The sequence below is a fragment of the Photinus pyralis genome, unplaced genomic scaffold (genome assembly GCF_008802855.1).
Source record: "Photinus pyralis isolate 1611_PpyrPB1 unplaced genomic scaffold, Ppyr1.3 Ppyr1.4_LG9, whole genome shotgun sequence".
NCBI lineage: Eukaryota > Metazoa > Arthropoda > Insecta > Coleoptera > Lampyridae > Photinus > Photinus pyralis.
In genome coordinates, this window is record NW_022170878.1 from 17,577,569 (window position 1) to 17,599,248 (window position 21,680).

The following is a 21,680-nucleotide window of genomic DNA, read 5'->3' on the forward strand; positions in this document are numbered from 1 at the left end:
GATAAAACTGGGGGAGAAAAGAGTATAGATGAAGGAAGAGAATTTAAATTACGAGAAAGTTGATTATCTCTAATCCTACCTCAAACAACACTACAACGCCTCAGAGTCTCGTAGTATGCCAGATCCTATGAAATAATGGGCCAAACGTACAAATATGGGAATTAACCAAAAAGGGAGAAGTGGTGGTGAGACAGGTGTGGAGAGTAAGGGAAAGGAAATTCAAAAACGAGTTCATAATAAACCTTTTTTATGCAAGGGGTATTAATGTATGGAATGAAGATATGGGGATAGAGCTAATGGGATGAACTAGAAGACACAAAGAAGGTATTATACAAATGGGCACATGAGAATTATAAAAATTTTTTTAACAAAGGTAATGCTTCTTGTTGTAGGTCTGAAGTGTAACGAACTCTGCGTCCAGTGTCATGAAAAATCGTGCCTATGCCACGTCCTCTCTTCAGGGTACCCATGCAGGTAAAGCGGAAGATGAGGAGAACTACAAGTCGGTAATTTCAGTCGACCCACTACCACTAGAGGACGTCGAAGAGCCTGAACAAGTGGAATCCGCGGAGGAGAATTATTACGTTGAGATATATATGAATGTGTGAATATTTTGATATGAAAATACTGTTTTTACGTGAATAAATGGTACATAGAAATACTTTGTTTTACAATGAATATTTTCTCACACATGAAAGTTGAAGGTGAAAGGTGACTTTACGCCAACTCTTCTGTTACCTGCATGGTATGAAATTTCACGAGAAATGTTTTCAGCAAAAGATATTTCATCTAGACCTCATGGATCGCGAGATATCATCCAAAAACGGCGAAAACACGGTGTCTGGGGGATGATGGGGTGGCTGGCGCCTTTAGCACAAGGTCTGGGGGGTGGGATTTTTTAATATGTTGTTTCTGACACCTAACTGAACATATTCCACCAATTGTCCACTTCAAAATGTCCAGTTAGATGTCTTTATCGCCTAGACTCTATCTGCGTGTAGGGAAATTTTTTGAAAGAAAAGATTCCCCTTATGTCATGGTTTAGTCCGTCTGCTTATTCCTCGTCTAACTCCAGAACGAAAAGAAACACCGATATCAAACCTTCGCAAATCGATTTCTACGAGTTCAAAGATCAGAATCGGATTAAAAGTCGCGTTTCCCAAAGCGAGCTGTTTTAATTAGGTTCGAGCGGTGCACAAAAAATTCCCCTACTGAAAATCGTATGCGATTCTTCGTATCATTGTTATATATTAATTAAGGGAATTTACAAGGGGGCGCAATTTTAATGCTTGCTCTAGCTAGGGCATTACATACCACTGGTTTCACTTATTAATCACTAAGTATATCAAAGGCGCCCGTAGAAAGTATAAAATCGAATTCTCATGCTACACTTTAAAATTTTGGAAATATTTCTTTTGGAAACTGCACCCACATGTGCCTACCGGGGTCGTGTAAATAACAATTTTAGGTACAATTCTGCGGGTGAATGGGACGTCGGAAGTACTACGAATTTTCAAATGCTTTAAGCTGCCTTTAGACTGATGTGTGAAAATACTTCGCGAAAATGTTTCTCGTAGTGTAGGTACACGCCTTTTGGTTTTACAGTGGACTGTAGGTATTATGTATTTCATTTTCAGAAAACTATGTATGTATAGCTGTTCGACTTATATGGGATAGATATTTATGTTACCTACATACATGAAAATTGAGGATAATATATTGGTTATATAAAAGAGAAGATGATGTTAGCCCATTTCATGGACTAAAGGCAGCGTTTGAGAAAGTAAAATAGGATGGAAAGTGATGGAGGATGGGAAAGTTGATTTAATAATTTCAAGAACAGACTCAAGGAGTTATATGGAGAGACAAGAAGTATAGGGAAGGAGTCTTCTGGACGATAAAAGGACTGAGACAGGGATGACCACAAATGAGAATGGCGAAAATATTGAGACACGGTCAAAGTGGAGGAATCGTAGTGGGGAAAAAAGAAGATATGGTCCCTGGCAGTAATAATGGCAACAGAGGTAGATCAGGTGAAGGAAATCATGCAGGAAAATTGAACAAGTATTTCGAAGGAAGGGAAATAGAGTTATAATGTCGAAAAATGGAAGATGATAAGATTTGGAATTGGAAAGGAGGAAGGAAGTAAGATCCAAGATACTTTAAATATTTATTATATACCTACCAGATGCAACGAAGTAGCGCGGAATTTACAAAAAAGGAAGAAGTAGCAGTGAGAAAAAAACACATTTTTGATGCAATGGTAAGAGGGGTGTTGGTGTATGGAAAGAAGATGTGGGGATATAAGGAATGTGGAATAAACAGAAGGTATTACAAATGGCTATTGGGACCAAACGGAAGCAGAACTTACAAAAAGGGATCAAGTGCAGTAACAAAGAGAGAAAATCGAGAATTCACAAGGAAACAGAAGGTGCTAATAGCGGAAGGGGTGCCCAAATATCTAAGGGAAGAAACGAAAAACTTCAAATCAAACTAATAGCGAGATTCCGATGCAGAAACGGGGTTAGAGGAAAGGAGACCTGGAGAGAAGAACAAATGTGTGAGAGAAAAGGAAGAAAAGAGGTGCGAAGAACAACGTAAAGCAGAAAAGAAGTACTGAGCGAGGGCCCGAGGGTGGAAGAAGAGAAAAATGGACGAAGAAGATAATAGAAACATGGGAACAAATATGATGTACATTTAATGTAAAAGGCGTAAATATTTGTTACGTATACAGAAATAAAACTACATCAAAAGCGTTTCATGTGTAAAAATACAGAAATACTACCTAATGGAACAAATTTACATGACTATATCCCACACTAAGTAGATACGTGTAAGTAAATAGAAATTATATGAATTTTACAATGTAATATTCAAACATTATATAAAATTATATAATGCATTTGGTGATCCTACAGTTAAAATTCAGATATCAAATAATTGCCATCTATTGGTACCTGAAAATTTACACTATGTGCACTGAACCCAAAAACCACAAACTCTAATGTAAACATTTTCATCAAAGTACAAAACGTTGCATTTATTTGCAATGAATATGTAATAGGTAGCACGTTATCAGGTACCTAATCTGGAACACGTTTTACATAACGTTGGGAATTTAGGTAACTTTGTAAAGGACGAAATTCTCATTTTAACCTAATTTGAAACGTTTCCATTTAGAGAGCGACAACAGACTGTACACGAATTTGTATGGAGGGAAGGGTGAGAACGAGAACGACGAATGTGTGTAGTGCATGCATAAAGTCAAGGTTACTACTCAATACATTTTAGTTGCGTTCACGTCCGCGAGGTTCGCCGCCTCCCGGGTGCGTTGAGCAATGTTACGTAAAAAAGGGAGCACAAGGGTTGTGGGCGTGTTCCGAGGCGGGCGTCCGCTGACGGAATCCCACCTACGGGCCAACAAAGTGACGTCAAGGTCGGCGTCGCGTACTTTCGTTTCGTCGTTCGGCTGTTCTCGTAAAAATTCTCGTAGTGAGCAGAAGCACTTGCTTCATCGTGTTGTCAGTTTGAGTGTTGAGTTATGTAGAAATGTTACTGTGTTACTATGTTGCGACCCGGTTTGTGTTAACGTTTGTTTTTTATGCTTGTTAGATGTGTTGGTTCGCGATCGCGTTTTGTGGTGCTGTAGGGAAGTGACTTTTCTGCATGTGCGCGTCGGTGCAGGGTTTGCTTAGAGAAGTGGAATGTACAAAGAGCGTGGTTGAGTGCAATGAGCTACGGCTCTCTGCCTCCCGTGCCGGGTCTTATACCTATATCAGCTCTTCGCAAAAGTCCATCGTGCAACAACGATCTAAGGGAGTGCACTCCCTGCGCAATCAAAAAGGAGGTTATGGGCGAACAGCGCCCGCGACGGACAGGATCTCAACCTTCCGTCGACCTAATCGATATCGCGAGGCGGTCACGTGGTTACGTTGACACCCCGCAAGCGCCGCCGTCCGGGAAAGCGAGGGCAGCGCGTCATCGTAAATCTGATAGAAGACGCGAACGCAGGGGTGGTCGAAAACGGTCGTCGAGTAAACGTCGCGAAATTGTCGAGGAAGAAAAGTGCGTTAACCCTCGCGTTAACCCCATTTTCGTTTGGATCCGTCAGGAGGATACGCACATCGTGGACGTCAAATGCGAGGATTACGACAAAAGGAATCGCATTGTGTTGACTAAAACGGCGCAAGGATGGCGCGCGATTCCGCGGACAGAGACGCTCGTGCCAAATTTAAAGGCGGCGGCGGCCCCGGCCGCCGTCGAGGAGGAGGATAGCTTCAAACAGCAAACGCGTAAGGGGCGAAAGAGCAACAGGGTGAAAAGAAAGTCGACAGCCGTACAAGTCGACGACGATGACGCGATCGACGAACAGGAGATGAATGAATCGGAAGAGCCCACCTGGAATGTGCCCGTTAACATCGAGTCTCACCTACCGTCCCACACAATTAAGGTGCAGAGGAAGCGCTCGCCGTCCCCGGAACAAATTACCACGGAGGCGGACGATTCCAATGAAAACGTAAACACTTCCGTAGAACACAATTATATCGCGCAGGTCCCGTCCGCGGAGTGCAGTGCGAAAAAGGTTTGTGACGTTACACCTCTGGACAATTTGTTAGCGGTGGCCGAATTAGAATTTAACCAGCAAATACAGACCGAAGCATGGCGGGAGTCGGAAGGCATGCAGCAGGATTTAGAGCTTCTCAGTAAGGAGGGCATAAGCGTGCACGGGGACCAATTCGAGAGCGAGTGCGAAAGGGAGGAAGAAGACTGTGATTACAATGAAGAAGACGAAAATAACTTAGCAATGGACGATATCTTAAACCGACTGGAACAATCGCTACAAAGTCCGGACACTCTCTGCACAGATTTGGCCGAATCGATAATGAGAGAAGGTGAAGAAGAAAAAACTCCCCATACCCAAGTACCTGAAAATACTTTAGCCGAAACAGTGGAGCAAGTTTGTTCTACGGTCACAGACGATAGGCCGACTGACTTGAGTACGACGAAAAAGGTCGAGTGTCTTACGATCCCGTCATCCGACGAAGACCTGCTACCCACCGATTTGAGCGTCCCGAAGAAAAAACCGAGAAGCCCATCGCCGCGTCCGGTCAGTCCGCGCCCATCGTCCAGATGCTCGGAAACGATCCAGTCGCCACAGCCGAGTGGGCTACCCGCCGTTCCGCATTCGCCCGATGTCCAAGCTGGTACAAAAACCGCCTACCTGGAATCGCTTCTCTCTTCCAGTTCGCACAAGGGCCCACTCAACTCCGATATGAGGAGGCTCACCGAGCCCTTAGACTTTGGCAAGTGTCGGAAATCGGCCAGCCCGACGGTCACCTGCTCGGAAGAGATCAACACGTGCACCAGCAGCACGAGCCGCGACGGCGAGCCTGAACCGAAAAAGGGGCGCCTCGACGACATCACCTTGCGAACAATCCTGGACGCGGCCACCTTACAAAATCGGGACGATCCCAAGCGTAACTCCAAGAACGAGTCGTCACGGCTGCTCGAGCTGCTCACGACAGAAATGGAACCGGACGCCCTCACGCAATTAAAGCAGCTACACGCCGACCCCAACATTAATCTCCCCGATCCGATGCTGGTACCAAAAGACAGACTGAGCCTTATCCTAATGTCACCGGGAAAAGAGATACCCAAACTGCTCAACCAACGGCCCGAACTCCGACTCCCGGAAGCCTTGGCCTTCCCGCATCTGCTACAGGACCCCGACATCCTAGTCATCACAATCTCGCAGCTGGAAATGATCATAAAAAAGCAGACCACAATCAACGCCCCGGAAAAGGCGAAACCTTCGCCGACAGCTCCATGCAAAAAGCCGCCCGACCTGCCCTTCAAGCCCGCCGAGCGCGAGAAACCCCCCGCCGCGAAACAGCAGCCGAAACCGCCACCTCCGCCTAAGGACGTGCCGCCTCGCGTGCCCGACGTCTGCAACGACCCCAACATGATGTGGCTGCCGTACTTGCACCAGCTCGAGGTGGCCGCGATGGCGTTCGGCAACGGCGACTTCCTCAAAATGATAAGCTCATTTCCGCCCTATTCAAATCAAATGTCCGACGTTTCCCAGATGTTTCCCCTCAATCGATTTCCGCATCCAACTTTTCCACTACCCCCTCTCCCGAACAACGTCAGCAGCAGTAATCCCTTTGAATTTCCCATATGGCACGAGAGCGCTAATTACCAACAGCAGCAGCGGCAGCTCTGCGCTAACGGCAAGCCACCCTATCGAGATTACGCCGACAAGACGAAGGGACACAAATTCCCGGCCGCTAAAAGCCAATTCGCGCCGGCGGCGACAATGTATCAGCACGCCGCTCCTCTGCCTCACCAATACATGAACCTGCCGTCGGCCTACCAGCCGCCACCCCCCAGGCCTAACATCCAAATACCTCAGTACAACGCGATCCTAACGCAGAAGAATCCGCTGTACGCCAAAGACAAGGCGACGCTCTACCCGAAATCCGCCCCGAAGTACCCCGCTCAAAAGCACCAGGTCGGCGGCAGTCAAAAGTTCAAGACCCCAAACGACGCCGTCAAGAGGGGCGAATTCGTCACGCAGCAGCCGATGGACCTCTCCGGATCGACGGCGAAAGCGAAACCGGTCAGCTTGGGCAAGTCGCTCAAATTCGACGACGTTCCTGAAGTGGGAAGCACGACGGCGAGCATCGAGGATATGACGTCGCACATGCAGGAATCGCAAAAGCACCTGTGGCATCCCCTGTTCGGAAAGTGAGTACATTTTCCGAAATAGAAATCCTAACCTAGCTTAACGTTGCGTGCGGGCGCCATATGTCGCGCGCGCTTTAAAATTAAACTGGAACGATTAGTTTTGATTAACGTTTACAGCTGCGTTTCCAATTAACACTAGCTACTGTGCACACGTCGCCCCAGAAACCGGTATCTTTCCACTAGAGCTGCTTTACTTTCGTAACATTTCGACACTTCATCTCGCGTTGATTCTGAAGTTGGTAACGAGATAGGTACCTACAATTTATAACACTGGGGGTAACCTCGAACGATATGCACTTCGAGGTAAATTTAATTAAATTTAATTAATTAAATGCCAATTCAATTATCATTTTTAATTAAACAAAAATTTTGTTAACCAATGCTTTTAATTAATTAATATCAGGATAAAAATATCAGAGATGAAGATAAAACAATTTGGGTTTTGCATAAAATTTAAATATATAAAGCAAGAGAATGATCTTTGAAGATATAGTTTCATTAAATTTGCCCAATAAATGAGAGCAGTTAATTTAAATTAAGTATCACCTAGAATACCTAGACAACTACACAGTACTACAAGTGAACATAATAGTACGATTTGAATTTCAAGTTAAATATAATTACAGTAAATTTAATTTTGTTATTAGAACGTGACAATAATCTCAAACTATTAATTATATCAAGACGAGAACTCCTAACGAAGTTTGTAAAGAGAGAATATTTTATATTTCAAGCTCAATAGAAAATAATTATTTAATCGATAAATATATTTTATATATACAGGGTGATTCCTATAGTACCTGCCACCGTTTGGGAGCGTGTAGGTGGTGCGTAGGGGAGTATTTTGATATAGGACACTTGGGGTCGGAAATCTAAAATAAGGGTGCCAGAGCCAAATTTACCTTCTGGAATTTCGCGCCTGTAGGTAGGCAACCCAACCGGCCGGCGGTGCACACGGAGCGATCTCAGGCGGCGATGTGTGGCTGACACTTGATCAGAATTTTGTTTAAACCCACGAAATCCCGTCTGCAACGACGCGTATCAAGTGAATAAACACTATGGCAATAGTATAATAATAGTTGGCTAGATGTAGGAAGTGCATTGAGAACAACGGTGGCCACGTTGAACACTTGTAAACGTTATTGCTTTTGACTGTCGTTTTCCCTCCTTCCCTCCCATGTCGCTTCCTCGCGCTAACTCGCTCTGCATCGCTCCGCGCGAAACGTCGGTCGGTTGGGTTGCCTACATACAGGCGTGAAATTCCAGAAGATAAATTTGGTTCTGGCGCCCTTATTTTAGATTTCCGACCCCAAGTGTCCTATATCAAAATACTCCCCTAGGCACCCCCTATACGCTCCCAAACGGTGGCAGGTACTATAGGAATCACCCTGTATATAAACGTGAATGAAATATAAGATATTCAGATTAATAACAATAATTCAATTTGTTCAGTATAATTTTACTAAATTTACACAAATACCTACATTTAGTTATTTAAATTGGACAAATGAAATTAAATTAAATCTGGATTTAAATTATCATTAAGATTAAAAAGAGTAATCAAAACGTAGCAATTTGTTGTTAAAGTTAAATATAATTGTATTAAATTGACTCTATAAATACATTTGATTGTTTAAATGGAACTTTATCTATAAGATAAAAAATATTAGTTGTTAGTTATACCGTAAAAATGAAAACCATCCGGAAATTATCCTAAATTTTTAGATGTTCCGCTTTTATATAGCGCTTATTTTAAGAATTATCGTATGCGTTGTTGCGTGTTGTTGAACTGCTGTGGCAGGTAAAGCAATTTGCAATTTTGGGAAATATTTTACTCGTGTGAAATCAGCAATAATCATTCAGCAATAAATTTTGCATATTTCCTACGAAAGTAGAAATAACAATATAAATATGCATATGAATGCATAAAAGGAGTATTTAGGCACTAAGTAACACAAATTTGGCAGTTGGATGCTATTTCAGGCACCTTGAAGGCAGTGCACCTGCGCATTTTTGTTGATTATTTATCCTCGGACTAAGGGGTGGCTTTTTCAACCCTTTGGACGGTCGTGCAGCTTGGTATTTTTGTTAAAAAGTGGAATTGTTTCAGTACCTATATGGTGGGTCGCTTCGGGTGTATTCGGAAATTTTGGCCGTTCTTTTCGAACATGAATCAAAATATATCATTCAGCAGATTATCGGGAAACGCTGGAACTCTTGTACTAGTTGCTGTAACGGGAGTCCGTTTACGGATTTTATTTGATTCGAATTTCATTTAACTTTTTTGCTGCATAGAAAGCTTGGGGCGCTAGTAAAATTAGTTTTATTGATAGAAAGAGTTCCGAAATGTGTGTCCACCAACAAAGAAAAGTACTTAGTGGGAAGTAGGCAATTCGCGTCGAACCGCGAGAGGAAATTAGCGTCAAGCGGCCACAGCACATAAATCGGTCACCTGTAATTTGGGATAGGGGGTTGTTCAATGTGGTAAGTCAACCACGTTTAATTTACCACTTAGAAACAATTATGTATGTGTGCTTTATTGGTGATTTATACTTACAAGTATTTTCACACGTCATTTTTTCACAGACATAATTGACCATAAATTATCTACCAATCCAATACAAATTTAAAACCTATTTTCTTAGACAAAATGACAATTAGGTAAAATGGCAAAGGACAAAATAAATATACATTTAAACAACAAAATCGCAACATCTTCACAAACAGAGCTAACAATCTAAGTCATTGAAACTATTGTTCAAAAATTCGTTTAGCGAGTAGAATGCTCGACGTTTTAAATATTCCTTTACACTAGCGTTGAATGATAGTGAATCTAAGTTTTTAGTTTTCGTGGGCAATGCATTATAAAACTTCATCCCATAATATGATACGCCATCCTTTGTTTTATTGAGCCTATGAAAAGTTATGTAAATGTGTTCTTTGTTCCTTGTGTTAAAACTATGCAAATCCTGTTTTACAGTTTGTGAAACTATGTTCTCTTTAATATAGAGTAGGCATTGAAGTATATATGTACAAGGGAGTGTCAAGATACCTAGTTCAACAAAACCACTCCTACAGCACTCTCTGTACTTGATATTTTTTATTATTCGGATACACTTCCGTTGTAAGGCAAATAAAGTATTTGCATGTTTCGAATGGCCCCATGCAAGAATTGCATATGATAAAATTGAATGAAAAATGCCATAATAGGCTGTAATTACAGTTTCCATTGAAGCAACTCTTTTAAGATTCCTGATAACAAATATAGCTTTAGATAATTTAGCACTTTGAATAGCTACATGTCTGTTCCAAGTCAGATGTGGATCTAACGTTACTCCCAATATCCTAAAATCTGAATTTTGATTGATGATTTTTTGTTTCCTTAGCGTCAGTGTCATGGTTTGTGTCTTTGATATAGGTCACAATGGGGAAGATCATTCATATATATAAGGAACAAGATGGGCCCCAAAACAGATCCCTGTGGCACACCGTGCTTTAATTGTGACAATTTTGAAACACCATTATCGTAAATTACATACTGTTGTCTATTTGATAAATAAGAGCGGATTAACTGTGCACTTTTGTTTCCAAAGCCATAATTTCGTAGTTTATCGGTTAACATTTTGTGTGATACGCAGTCAAATGCTTTGGTAAAATCAAGACCTGCTAAACTAATGTATTTTTTATTTTCAAATCCTTTCATAACTGTTCGTGCTAAATTACTCACAGCCAGAGCAGTAGACTTTCCTTTTCTAAACCCAAATTGCGATTGACTAATTATATGATGATCCTCGAAATAAGTTTCCATTTGAAGTTTTAAAACAGATTCAAAAATTTTGCTAAACACGGGCGTCAAAGAAATAGCTCTATAGTTATTAGGATCAGACAAGCAACCTTTTTTAAAAAATGGTACGACTTTAGAAATTTCTAATACGGAAGGAAACGTACCACTCGCAATACATTTATTAATTAACTTTGTCAATGGATATAGTATAACATCCTTCATTACGGTAAATACGAATAATAGTGGAACATTTTAACCCACAAAGAATTAAAATCGTGTAACTTTGAATAAAGTTGAAGCGGATATTGTTGTGAGTCTTACATACTTTACGTTTAAATGTTGGCGTTATTTTTATTTAACGGATAATTGAATATCAATTGCAACATTTGATATAATTTAGTGACGATCAGTCATAAATAGAATGGATCCATTCATATGCATATGTTGTGGTGGATGTTACAAACTTTATAATAATATAATACGGAAAATAAATAATAAAATTATAAATGAAAAATCTTCGCACTGTAAAAATGTTGAATGTATATCAATATGCATATTCTAGGTTGTCGATCAGTGAGGTGACTGCTCTTTTCAAAGTTCTTAAAACAAGTTGTAAATCAGCATATGCACGATTAAAGCGCATTTTTGGTAATGCAGGTCAGTATTTTATTAGTGAAGTTTAAAATTATCGATCTCACTACTCACTAGTAATTTTGGCTGCGTTTAATAATTAATTTTATTTAATTTCAATTGACGGTACGTCTTCATTTTGAAAAACAAATCACAAAGTAAATAATAAGTTTTTATACTGATAGCGCTATCTAACGGTAAAATTATAGCACCTCCGAAACCCATATCGAAATTATTTTCTTCAATTATCGATCTCACAAGTAATAACTCAAAATAGACTAGAGCCTGCACATCTACACTATAGCAGAAAGCTTTTAGTGAAAATTTGAATTCTCTAGCTATTGTAGTTGAGGAGATCTCACGCGGACAGCCGGCCTGCCAGCAATAACGAATATAATAGCGTATTTTTTTCAAAAATGCGCTAAAAATCAGGCATTGCATTTGAAACCGGAAGTGATGCCGTACATTTTAATATGCCAACGGATAGATCGTGATGTCGCATATTTGACCATTTTTTCGAATTTCGCCAAATAAAAGAGATGTCCCTATAACTCACTGTATACACTATACAGGTTGTCCTTGCCCCCACTTAAATGATAAAAGTTGAAGATATTTCTGGTGAAACCGGAAGAAAAGTTATACGCCATTGTACAAGCTAAGACGATAAAGGGATATTTTAAAAATTGATTGACAGCGCAGCCACAAGTGAATTATCTTTCACGAGATGGTTAGTTTCCCTTTATATCGTCGTGTATAATACAAAATTTTATTTTATCACAGCTTCTAACAACTCTGAAATTAATTGACGTCAAAAATTGAAAGCTTAGGTTCTGCCAATGCGGTCGTATCTATAGATACAGCATTGTCATATGTTCTGAACGTCATATCGTGCTTCGCGTCCCATTTGAAATAACAATGACAGTTGCCATTAGAACGCACAATGCACAATCGTCAGTTTCACTTAATCTACCCGTTCTGAATCATACTTCTATTACCCTCAGCTTAATTTTAAACTGCGTTTGATCGTGAGATTCACCTGATACAGTGTATAGGTTAACTGTGGGAAAAATTGCGCCTTTTTTGACACTAAGAAAAGGCAATTTAAAATCTGAGTTATCTGCATCGAAAAACTGAAAATGTCCAATGTCGTTTTTATTTTCCCGAACTTATAAATGGGCGAGAATGGACGGGGTTCTCGGTAGCACCTTCCATGGACAATTTTTGCGAGAATCTGAATCTGTTATCTGAATTTCCATAAAGCGCTAGATGTAGAAGCTATACAGAGGCTACTATTATACCTACGTTCTTATTTCTTACGGGCGCCATGTTGGATTTTTACAGAATGAGAGTGTCCAATGAAAACGAAAACAACATTTGACATTTTCAGTTTTTCGGTAATAGCTCGGTTACTTTCAAAGATTTTTCAAAAATTTCAAATACGTTTTTTAGCTACGGAAAGGGGCAACTTTGCCCCGATTTAACCTACACTGTATCCCTCACCGTTATACGGAGATTCCAATGGTGTGGCACGAATTTGAACCACTCTGTACAGTTGACCGTAGTGCGAAAAATCCCAAAAACAAACATATTGTGAGATCTAAATTTAAGCTTGAGCCCCAAGCAACAACCCTGACGTTACCAGATTTCGAATGACCCATTAATTACAGATCAAGTGTAATTGAAGTTAAAATAGTGAGCGCTTTTTGGGTCACGACCGTCGTAAATGTTTATTATCGTAATCTAATTTATCGAGATTCGATTAATGTCGCACGAATTAAAGGACGACAAACAGATCGCCCTTAAATTCGATTAGGCATACGCACGAAATGGGATGTCGCGTATTAAACAATTGAAAACGTTTATGAATATAATTTCCAGGATGTTTTTCGAAAGTCGCTACCTGTTCGGTCGGAGCCTTTTAACGTGACGTGTGACGTACTCGATCGCTATGGAAACAACCTACATAAGTTAATTGGTTTTTCATTTGCGTTTACATGAATGTACACCGGTTTCAAGGGCGTTTGTGAGGCGTCTTCGAAACTTTTGTGATTTCCCGCGCGATCGATTTGTCGTGCCTTGTAAACATATAAGCGCAAATCATTTGTAAAGTACACATTCTAATAAATGTACTTTATTTTCCAGTCAAAAAAGTTCTGCGAATCCTTGGAACTGGACGACTGTGACTGCGACGGGCGAATAACAGCAACCTCCACCTCCAGATAGATGGAGGTCCTTTCCGTACAGGTCCGGCAGCAGCCTATTCACAGGGTTTCCAGATTATCACTTCAAATGATAAGACAAAATTCCGCAGGTAGGTGAACCGCATAAATTTCGCGCAACACTGGCTCTAAGAGCAATGACTGAGAAAAAAAGATCAACGTCTGCTGCAGCTGCAAGCTATAAACTGGTACGAAGAAGATGCACTTCGTTCTGGTTCTGGTTAGGTGCGTTTCTGTTTCTCAGATCGACCAAAAAGACCTATTTACACGTTCCAATTGCGTTTTATGTGCACCGATAGGGCGTGGCGGACTGTACGTAACGGCTTTACAAAAAAAAATCTGGAGTAATTAGATTATTCCGAAGGTTAATCCAATAACGAGTTTAGCGGCACCGTCGCGCAATTTTTGCGACAAAATGGCGGAAAACGAAAGTGTGACGTCAGCGCGAGGAAAAAAGGTGTAGTATTTTCGTCCTTTAATGCGAAAAAGAGGAAGACGAAGAAGGTCACCTCTCGTTTCGAATGTGACATCGAACAATCGATACTTTAATGGGAGTAAAGCCGAGGCGAGGGTGAGCGCGCGCGCGCGGCGCTGTAAATTTTTTTAACCTCAATTTCAATGGGACTACTAAACTCGTGAACTCTCCTCCATTATGTATTTTCTAATATTAAATGGACGAAGCGTAAAGCTCAAGTTTTACGGTCGTAATCGCGTACGAAAACTTGAAAACACTCCATTTGCCAACTTTTTCGTGTTGGTGGAAGACTCTGCTTGAATAAAATGAATATTTAGGCTATTTATTTAGGTACAAATTATGTATGCAAAGCATTACCTACTTATTGACTATTGCAATGAAAGTACCTACATTACGTTCAAAAAGTTAATTTAATTCATCGTTGCTGGCCCAAATGTTTTCAAAGTTTATTTAATCCAAGTACCATCCATATTCGTTCATTAAGCTACCCTTAGGTGCCTTATAGCACAATATTTTGCTGTATGTTGTTTTATATTGTAAATATTGAACTAAGAGTAGGTACATAATCCCTCAGACAAGCCGCAGGTTAGATTTTCTTTGTAGCCGAATTGAATAAAGATAGAAACACAAAACCTTCCCCATACTTGTTTATTAGCCAATCAACGCGACTATAGTCCATTTGTTATTACTGTTCCGATATGTAATTTACCCCAATAAATGCAGCGTTAACTTTTTCTACCTCACGACGTCGATTTAAACATAAACAATTCTCTCAAACAAACTGCAACGCGCTATTGTTGACGTGCAGAATAAGAATGAACAAAGTACGGTGCCGCAACGGTTAATCGACTCTAGATCGTATTGCTTACGTCAATTAATATTAATTGGACTGAATTTCGCTTACATCCAGTTTTTGTTTACAACAATGTTGTTTACGCCTACTTAATGCCATGCCATGCAAGCGAAATTCACTTCAATTAACATTCTTTAACGTAAGCGATACGAGCTAGAATCGCTTAACCGTTGCGGTACGTTACTTTGTTCATTCTTATTCTGCACGTCAACAATAACGCGTTGCAGTTTCAAGGAGAGAATTATTTATATTAAATCGACGACGTAAAGTAAAAAAAAGTTAACGCTGCATTTAGTGGGGTTAATTACATATCGGAATAGTAATAACGGATGGACTATAGGTCGTCTTCTGGTTTTAAAATGTGGATACTAAAAATATCTTTAAAACGGCCGGCGATGATAACGAATAACAGGGCAAGAATACTCCACAGCTCCCATGAAACTGGGAGTATTCAAGGAAAGCGTTGCAATAGTTGCAATTTCTCTCAACAAAATAATCCAATGATTTTTAAAATTAATGAAATGCTCATAACCATCTTAACTTTAATGAAGAAATCGAGAGCATAGGAAGAGACCTCTGTTCCGACGCTTCCAGAAATTCACAAACAAAGAAAAGAAATAAAGGAACCCGAGTTAATCCACTCGGTAATTGAAATGACGATTGCTTAAGGAGCCAAAATACTTGTATTCAGATCCACGACTGCGTTAATTAACGTGTTGCAATCCCGCTCACATTTATAACACCATAAAAATCAAATCGATCATGGTTTGTATTATGTACTTTTGTGTCTATTATTGTTTTTATGCATGGACAATTACTACCTACTATTGTTTACATCTTGTGCCGCAACGTTGGTGCAGTACAATAAACATTATTATTATTATTATTATTATCAATAGATTAATTAAACTAAGTAAGTGACTTCCAAAATTTAAACTCGAACTCGGACGGGCGGACGGACTCGAGCGCCACCAAGGGTACGGGCTTGCCCTAATCGTATTCGGTAGCGGTATCTACGGGAAAACAAATGCAGGAAAGCGAAACAATATCACCCCTTATAATAAATGAAACGAGAAGTAACAAAAAGCTTACCTTGCAATTAAACGGAGCGGTATAAATTACAGTTGAAGAAAAAGCAAAAGCTATAGATACGGGGCGGTAAACTTAATGTAAAACCAAAAATTAAACGGTATGAATGCAAAATAAATTTACGGAAAAGTTACGGTACCTACTTACGAAAGATGCATAAAATAAAAAGATTTCTTATGTTTCGGTTCAACACCCAAAGGGAAAAGATCCCCTCTAAACAACGACTTTACTTTTTTATAAAATTCGGCTGTCATGGAGGAACGACGGTTTTCCCAACCGACACAGCGTACCTATTCGGTTATATACATCCAAAAACTTCTTTAATTAATTGTCTTAAAATTCAAACTAATTAAGAGCGCTTCTTTTGATACTCTACACGTTTATTTAACACTTACTTAATTAGTCGGATTGAAATGTGTATCCAATTAACACCGATTGCAATTTTTCAGCTCAGCACGAAGGTCGCTTATCAATCCGATAACGACGTAAACCTGCATGGGCTTGTTGCTTGTTTTAATTTACCATGGGAAACAAAAACCTGCTACTAATGGCTTAACGTGGCTGAAATGCTAAAATATTAATTTGCTTTCATCTTCTAAATGACAAGAGCTTTCAGACGCATCAAAAATAATTGAAATATCTTGACGGGAACGGTTGCAAATTGCGAATTAATTGCAGCCTTATTTACGTTGGCGGCGGCTGAAACACAACTCTAAGAATTAAATTTACCTTTAGCTTCTATCTCCAACTACTAAAACTAACACAAAACACTTTCGGCACGGCACTTTTCGTAACGAAGCGCTCAGCTTAAAACGATACATACAGAGGGATCGCTAAAACGGACAAACGACAAGGCGGAAAAAGCCCAAAACGAGAACTGGAGCCCTAAAAGAAAAAACCTGCCTACCTCCGATTCTTTAGAAAATGTGTAGGTTAACAGTTTAAGAAATAAATTGTTTCAAACTCCATATAAAACAAATAGAAAAATCCTGACAATTAACAGCTCGTTAAAGAAAATGGCCGCTACTTACGTAATTCGCCAACATTCAATTAAATCCTCAACAATGAGTGTTAAGATTCGATACAAAATTAATCTCCCACTGCACTCTGGAATGAATTAAAACGTGTGCTCCTCGAACCCCTTGTAGTCAGAAGTGTTAAGCTGATACGGTTGTGATATTAGCGTACGTTACACCCTCATTATTTATTGTATCAGATAACGTACACAATGCCTATTTTCATAAAGAGCTTGCGATAGGGCATTCTTTCGTAAAATATGATAGACATCTTTCATGAAGGTATTTGTTTACCGTATACCCGGAATTATGTTTAGTCTCAGGGTTAACATCAACGTGGAAGTGATATGTTATAAAAGTAACTTCAAGTAAGTGATAAATATTGAACTGTTATAAATCAAACCGCTTTGCATTTAGTGTGTCCTTAGGTAATAGTGTTAGTTTTTATTTAAAATTGATAATTTTTATAAATAAATAGCGGAATTACACTGGTGTCAGGTGTGGGGTTCATGTCAGTAGTGACCCGATCACGTCAGGAAAAATGGAATAACTGTTGCAATCAACGCAAGAAACAGAAGCTGGTCAATCTGGAAAACCTGCGTCAGAAATTTGATCTACCATGATGTTAATGGCTTAAATGGCCTTTATCAATTAATTGAAACAAGTGAGTGAGGATCTTTATCGTGAGTAACAAGAAGATAATTGCAACATTAAAGAAGAAAATTAACAGCAGGACAGTGTTGTTGAATACTGTAGTAATACAATATAATATTATATTATATAATATAATATTATATACTTAATATTATATTATATAATATAATATTATATACTTAATATTATATTATATAATATAATATATTATATTATAATATAATATAATATAATAATAAAACATACAAGACGCTACAACGTATTAAAATACGTGAGGCATCGAAGCGCCAGCAGCCGCCATCGAACCGCCATAAAAGATTAGTCGTCAGCGATAAGGAACAGAAGCGAACGTGACGCGTTCTTTCCGGTAAATGCGATATGGCGACTTCGCAGGGAAATCTTTACGGGATTTTCTGTACAAAGTTTCCGTTTGCTATATAAGCAAATTGAATTGTGTTTAAAAGCAGTTCCAACATCGATGACGAAGTGAAGTTTGTGCTCGTATGTGATACATTTTCATTTTAGAAACTATAAATACTATTTGGAGTGATGCTTTTTACTCATACCACCCACCAAAATGTAATACTCAATCTCCAATTATACCGAAGTTACCAAATTTTGATAAAATCAGAAAGATGATATCAAAAGCGTATTTAAAGCGTGGAAAAATCCTTACTTGCTCTTTAACATTATTTACACAATCTCATTTATAGGCAAGGCTGAAAAACAATGAGCATGGAAGCAAAGGATGTACGAAAGATATAAATAAACAATAATTTCGTACTAATGAAGTAATCACAGATTATCACTTAGTAACATGGGCTCATATCTCACAAACAACAAATGATATCAACAAACCATCAAAATTGTTTCTAAGGTAGAAAGGAAAAACAGGTTTGTTTTTCAAATTCTTAAATATTTGGTGTAATGTAATTTTGTTTAAATAATCGCCTTTTAATTTGTTGCCATAAGCATTTTGTTTTTCAAGATAAGCAGGTTTCGCCGATAAGAAAACACAGGTTTTTAATTTTGAAGACGCAAATTCAAGTAGAAGAGAGGCAGAGAGAAGGAAGAATGTTATATATAGCAGAGGAAGACGTGAATCGTTTCTTTTGGTGGTGGACATTAAACGTTGCCTTTTTAATGTTTGTTTTTTTTGGACGTTGAAACGTAGCCGCTTATTGTTTTGCTGATTGACAGTTTTGCCTTATAAAGTTTTGTAGAGTGCTCTAAGAGATTTCCATTACGCCGTTTAAAGTGAATGTTTAAAAGAGGTGAAGTTTACGAAGGAGTTAGTCGGAGTGTTGCGTTTATCGAGCAGTTATCGCTTATGTGAAACCTTTCTTTAAGATCCTCAAAGGGAGTTCTTTCCACCATCAAAGAGTCAAAATCACATGTGAAATTACAACAAATCCAGTGTCGTCTAAGTCGAAATTTAAGTGCAATCAATCATAGTGTGTAACATCAGCTGGTTTTTGTGTTTGTTTGTGCGTCATCACAGTTACGACCGGATATTTTGGATTATTAGCACTTTAAGGTAATTAAGATTTCTTTAATTAATTGTTTCAATCGATCGCTTGTTGCGTGGTATTTGTACTTTGGCCCTGAGTGCCTATTTTTCTTGCAACTTAATTGATTCATTTTATCGAATAAATTTTTTTTTCGTCTGTAAAAGATCTATGTTGTGTTTAATCGGGCCCGAATGACGACCCAGGTACCTGGGGGAAAACGCCGTTTTGATTTTGTTGAATTCAGGTCGTTGATTTTACCATCACAAAAGGTAAGCAAATCATTCGAAAAATTTCTACTCAATGCCTATCTTTGAGGCCTTAAAAAATGTCACTCTGCTAGTCCTTAAATCCCCATCAAAATTGTGCACTCAATCTCGTGGATTAAATCAAGATCGCAAAACTTCCCAAATTGCAATTCTTGCGATCCATTTTCGAGTACCTATGTCAAATCTTGAAGAACTTTTCTATTCATGTAACAGTTTTTGGGGAAGATCCGAACTTTCGTAGCAGGTACTTTAAAATTCTTGAAAGTGTTATAAAACAAAAATCGTGTTCTATAATTAACGATTGTAATGGAAGATAGCGCCCAACATTTCCTTAGTATAAGCGTCCGAGCATAACGTGAAACTATTACAATCGAATAAACCGCTCAAAAAACGAGAATTAATTATGTACTGTTTAGGCTAATGAAACATAAATATGCTAATTACGGCAGCCAAAACTGCTGTAAAGATACAATCAACCAATTAGCTTAAAGAATAGCAAAGCGTAACAGTTTAATTCGTTTATAATTAACTCGTACGCTGGCGCACCGTCTTGTTGGAATCGACAAACGGTGTCATAATTGTGAAAAGAAATTGGCTAATCAGGATAAACAGGTCCTATTAAGTCTCTGCAAGTATCAATTTGAAATTCCTTTTATAGCTAAATCCGTCGCCAAGGCGGCTATATAAGGTAAAGGCGACCGTGTTCGGATCTCGTGTACAATTAGGGCAGCGTTTGTTAATTCTCCTATTTCTAATAGTGGACCAATAAAGCGTACACACGACTAGATTTTTCGGGTGGGACAAACTAGTCGTAAATGGGGATCAAAAAAGGCGTGTCGACAGGTAAAGATCGGCACCATTTCGTACACGAAATCGTCGCCTTTGATGATTAACGTTGGACAATTTTGTTCCGCAGGCTCAACGAGGATGGGAAAACCCAAGAACGCGAGCGGTCCAACTTCTTGGATTTTCTTCTGTCTACAGGGTGGATCGATTCATACCGGCTTTCATTCGACATGGCAACACTGTATAAAGCAAGAGATATTTTCATATATACCTTAACTCTCTCGTTATTGCGCTTCTCCTTAGGTGATAATTACAGTCCGAAACATTCCATGTTAAAGTTTTGCAAAAAAAAAGGTAATGTTCCTGGATGTATTAAATTATTAATGTATCATGTAAATATCAACTTAATATGTAAGTGTACGATTTAATGTTATGTTTGATGTAATTTTATGTAAAATGGTGTTAATATGTTATTTGTCGTCATAAATGTTTCTCTTTAAGTTATTCGGCACTTTGTTATACAATGGAAGAACTATCACATAGCGTGCAATAAACGATAATACTTATTTTGAGCATTAGAGACCCTTGATTACGGATGATTTACCAATAGACTGTGACTGTCCAGTATTATCACGATGATTAAATGGAGTTAACCGAGCGTGGAAGCACCCCTATCAAATTTTATAAAAAAGTCTCGTGTTGCCACAATTTTGCGCGCGTCTTTTTAACTCCACGTAATTTGATACGGAAGATTGCACAACTCTAGAACAATGTGTTACCTCTTAGATTACCTTTTTGGTGTTTATTAAGTAGGGTAAGTTGTAAATAATGTATGTACTCGAACTATGTAGAGCACTATAATTACGACGAATTTGTACTTAGGGGGAGTGTATTTAGAAAAGATCTACAATCTGCCTTAGCCTAGAGATTTTTTCTATGTAAGTTTTATAAATTTATCAAAATTATATTTATGGGAGGTGTTTTCGTTGCAAAGTCCACGAGTTTGACTAACACAGGTGAGGGTGAGCATAGTTAAAAGAATATTCTTGTTAGATTGGTAGAAATTAGTCTTGTTCACATAATTAGGCGAATTTTATTCCGAGTGTTTTCCGTGCCTACAGTCGCTCTATCAAACAAAAAAAAAAGGCACTAACATCCCGTTAATCTGCAGGTGACCATTTTCTGTGAGTGGTTTTGATACCACATATACCTATTATTATGTAAGTAATATATATAATTGATAGCTCTACATACATATCGCTGTAAATTACCTATACTTATTTTATACATTTGTTTAAAAAATAATAACTTTTAAAGTGTAGACAATAATATTGTGAGAATTGTTTGTAAATCAATGGTCTTTAAGCGCTTAAATTAGCAGTGTTTGTAGATATACCTTTGTTTAAACGTATTTATTAATTTTATTATTGTACATTGAATTTCTCTCCTTAATTATACCACCAAAGAATTATAGTTTTTAGACTTGGCTTATTTTACAAAGGAAAAAAAACTGTAAACAATATTATTAATAAATATCTAAAATTAGTTCATTCATTGATCCACAAGTTGACGATTACGCCATCTGTTACACGTGGAGCAAGGTAATAAATCTATTTCCGTCATGTAAATAAACTCGCTTTAATTGGGTCA

General features: G+C 38.7%; 1 protein-coding gene across 1 annotated transcript; it reads left to right on the plus strand.

Moving 5' to 3' along the window:
• Positions 1-3,441: 3,441 nt before the first annotated feature.
• LOC116180265 lies at positions 3,442-21,363 on the plus strand. The gene is made up of 3 exons (XM_031500166.1): positions 3,442-6,747; positions 13,304-13,472; positions 20,161-21,363. The coding sequence occupies exons 1-2, from the start codon at positions 3,731-3,733 to the stop codon at positions 13,359-13,361; spliced, it is 3,075 nt and encodes a 1,024-aa protein (XP_031356026.1). The 5' UTR covers positions 3,442-3,730; the 3' UTR covers positions 13,362-13,472; positions 20,161-21,363.
• The last annotated feature ends 317 nt before the right edge of the window (positions 21,364-21,680 follow it).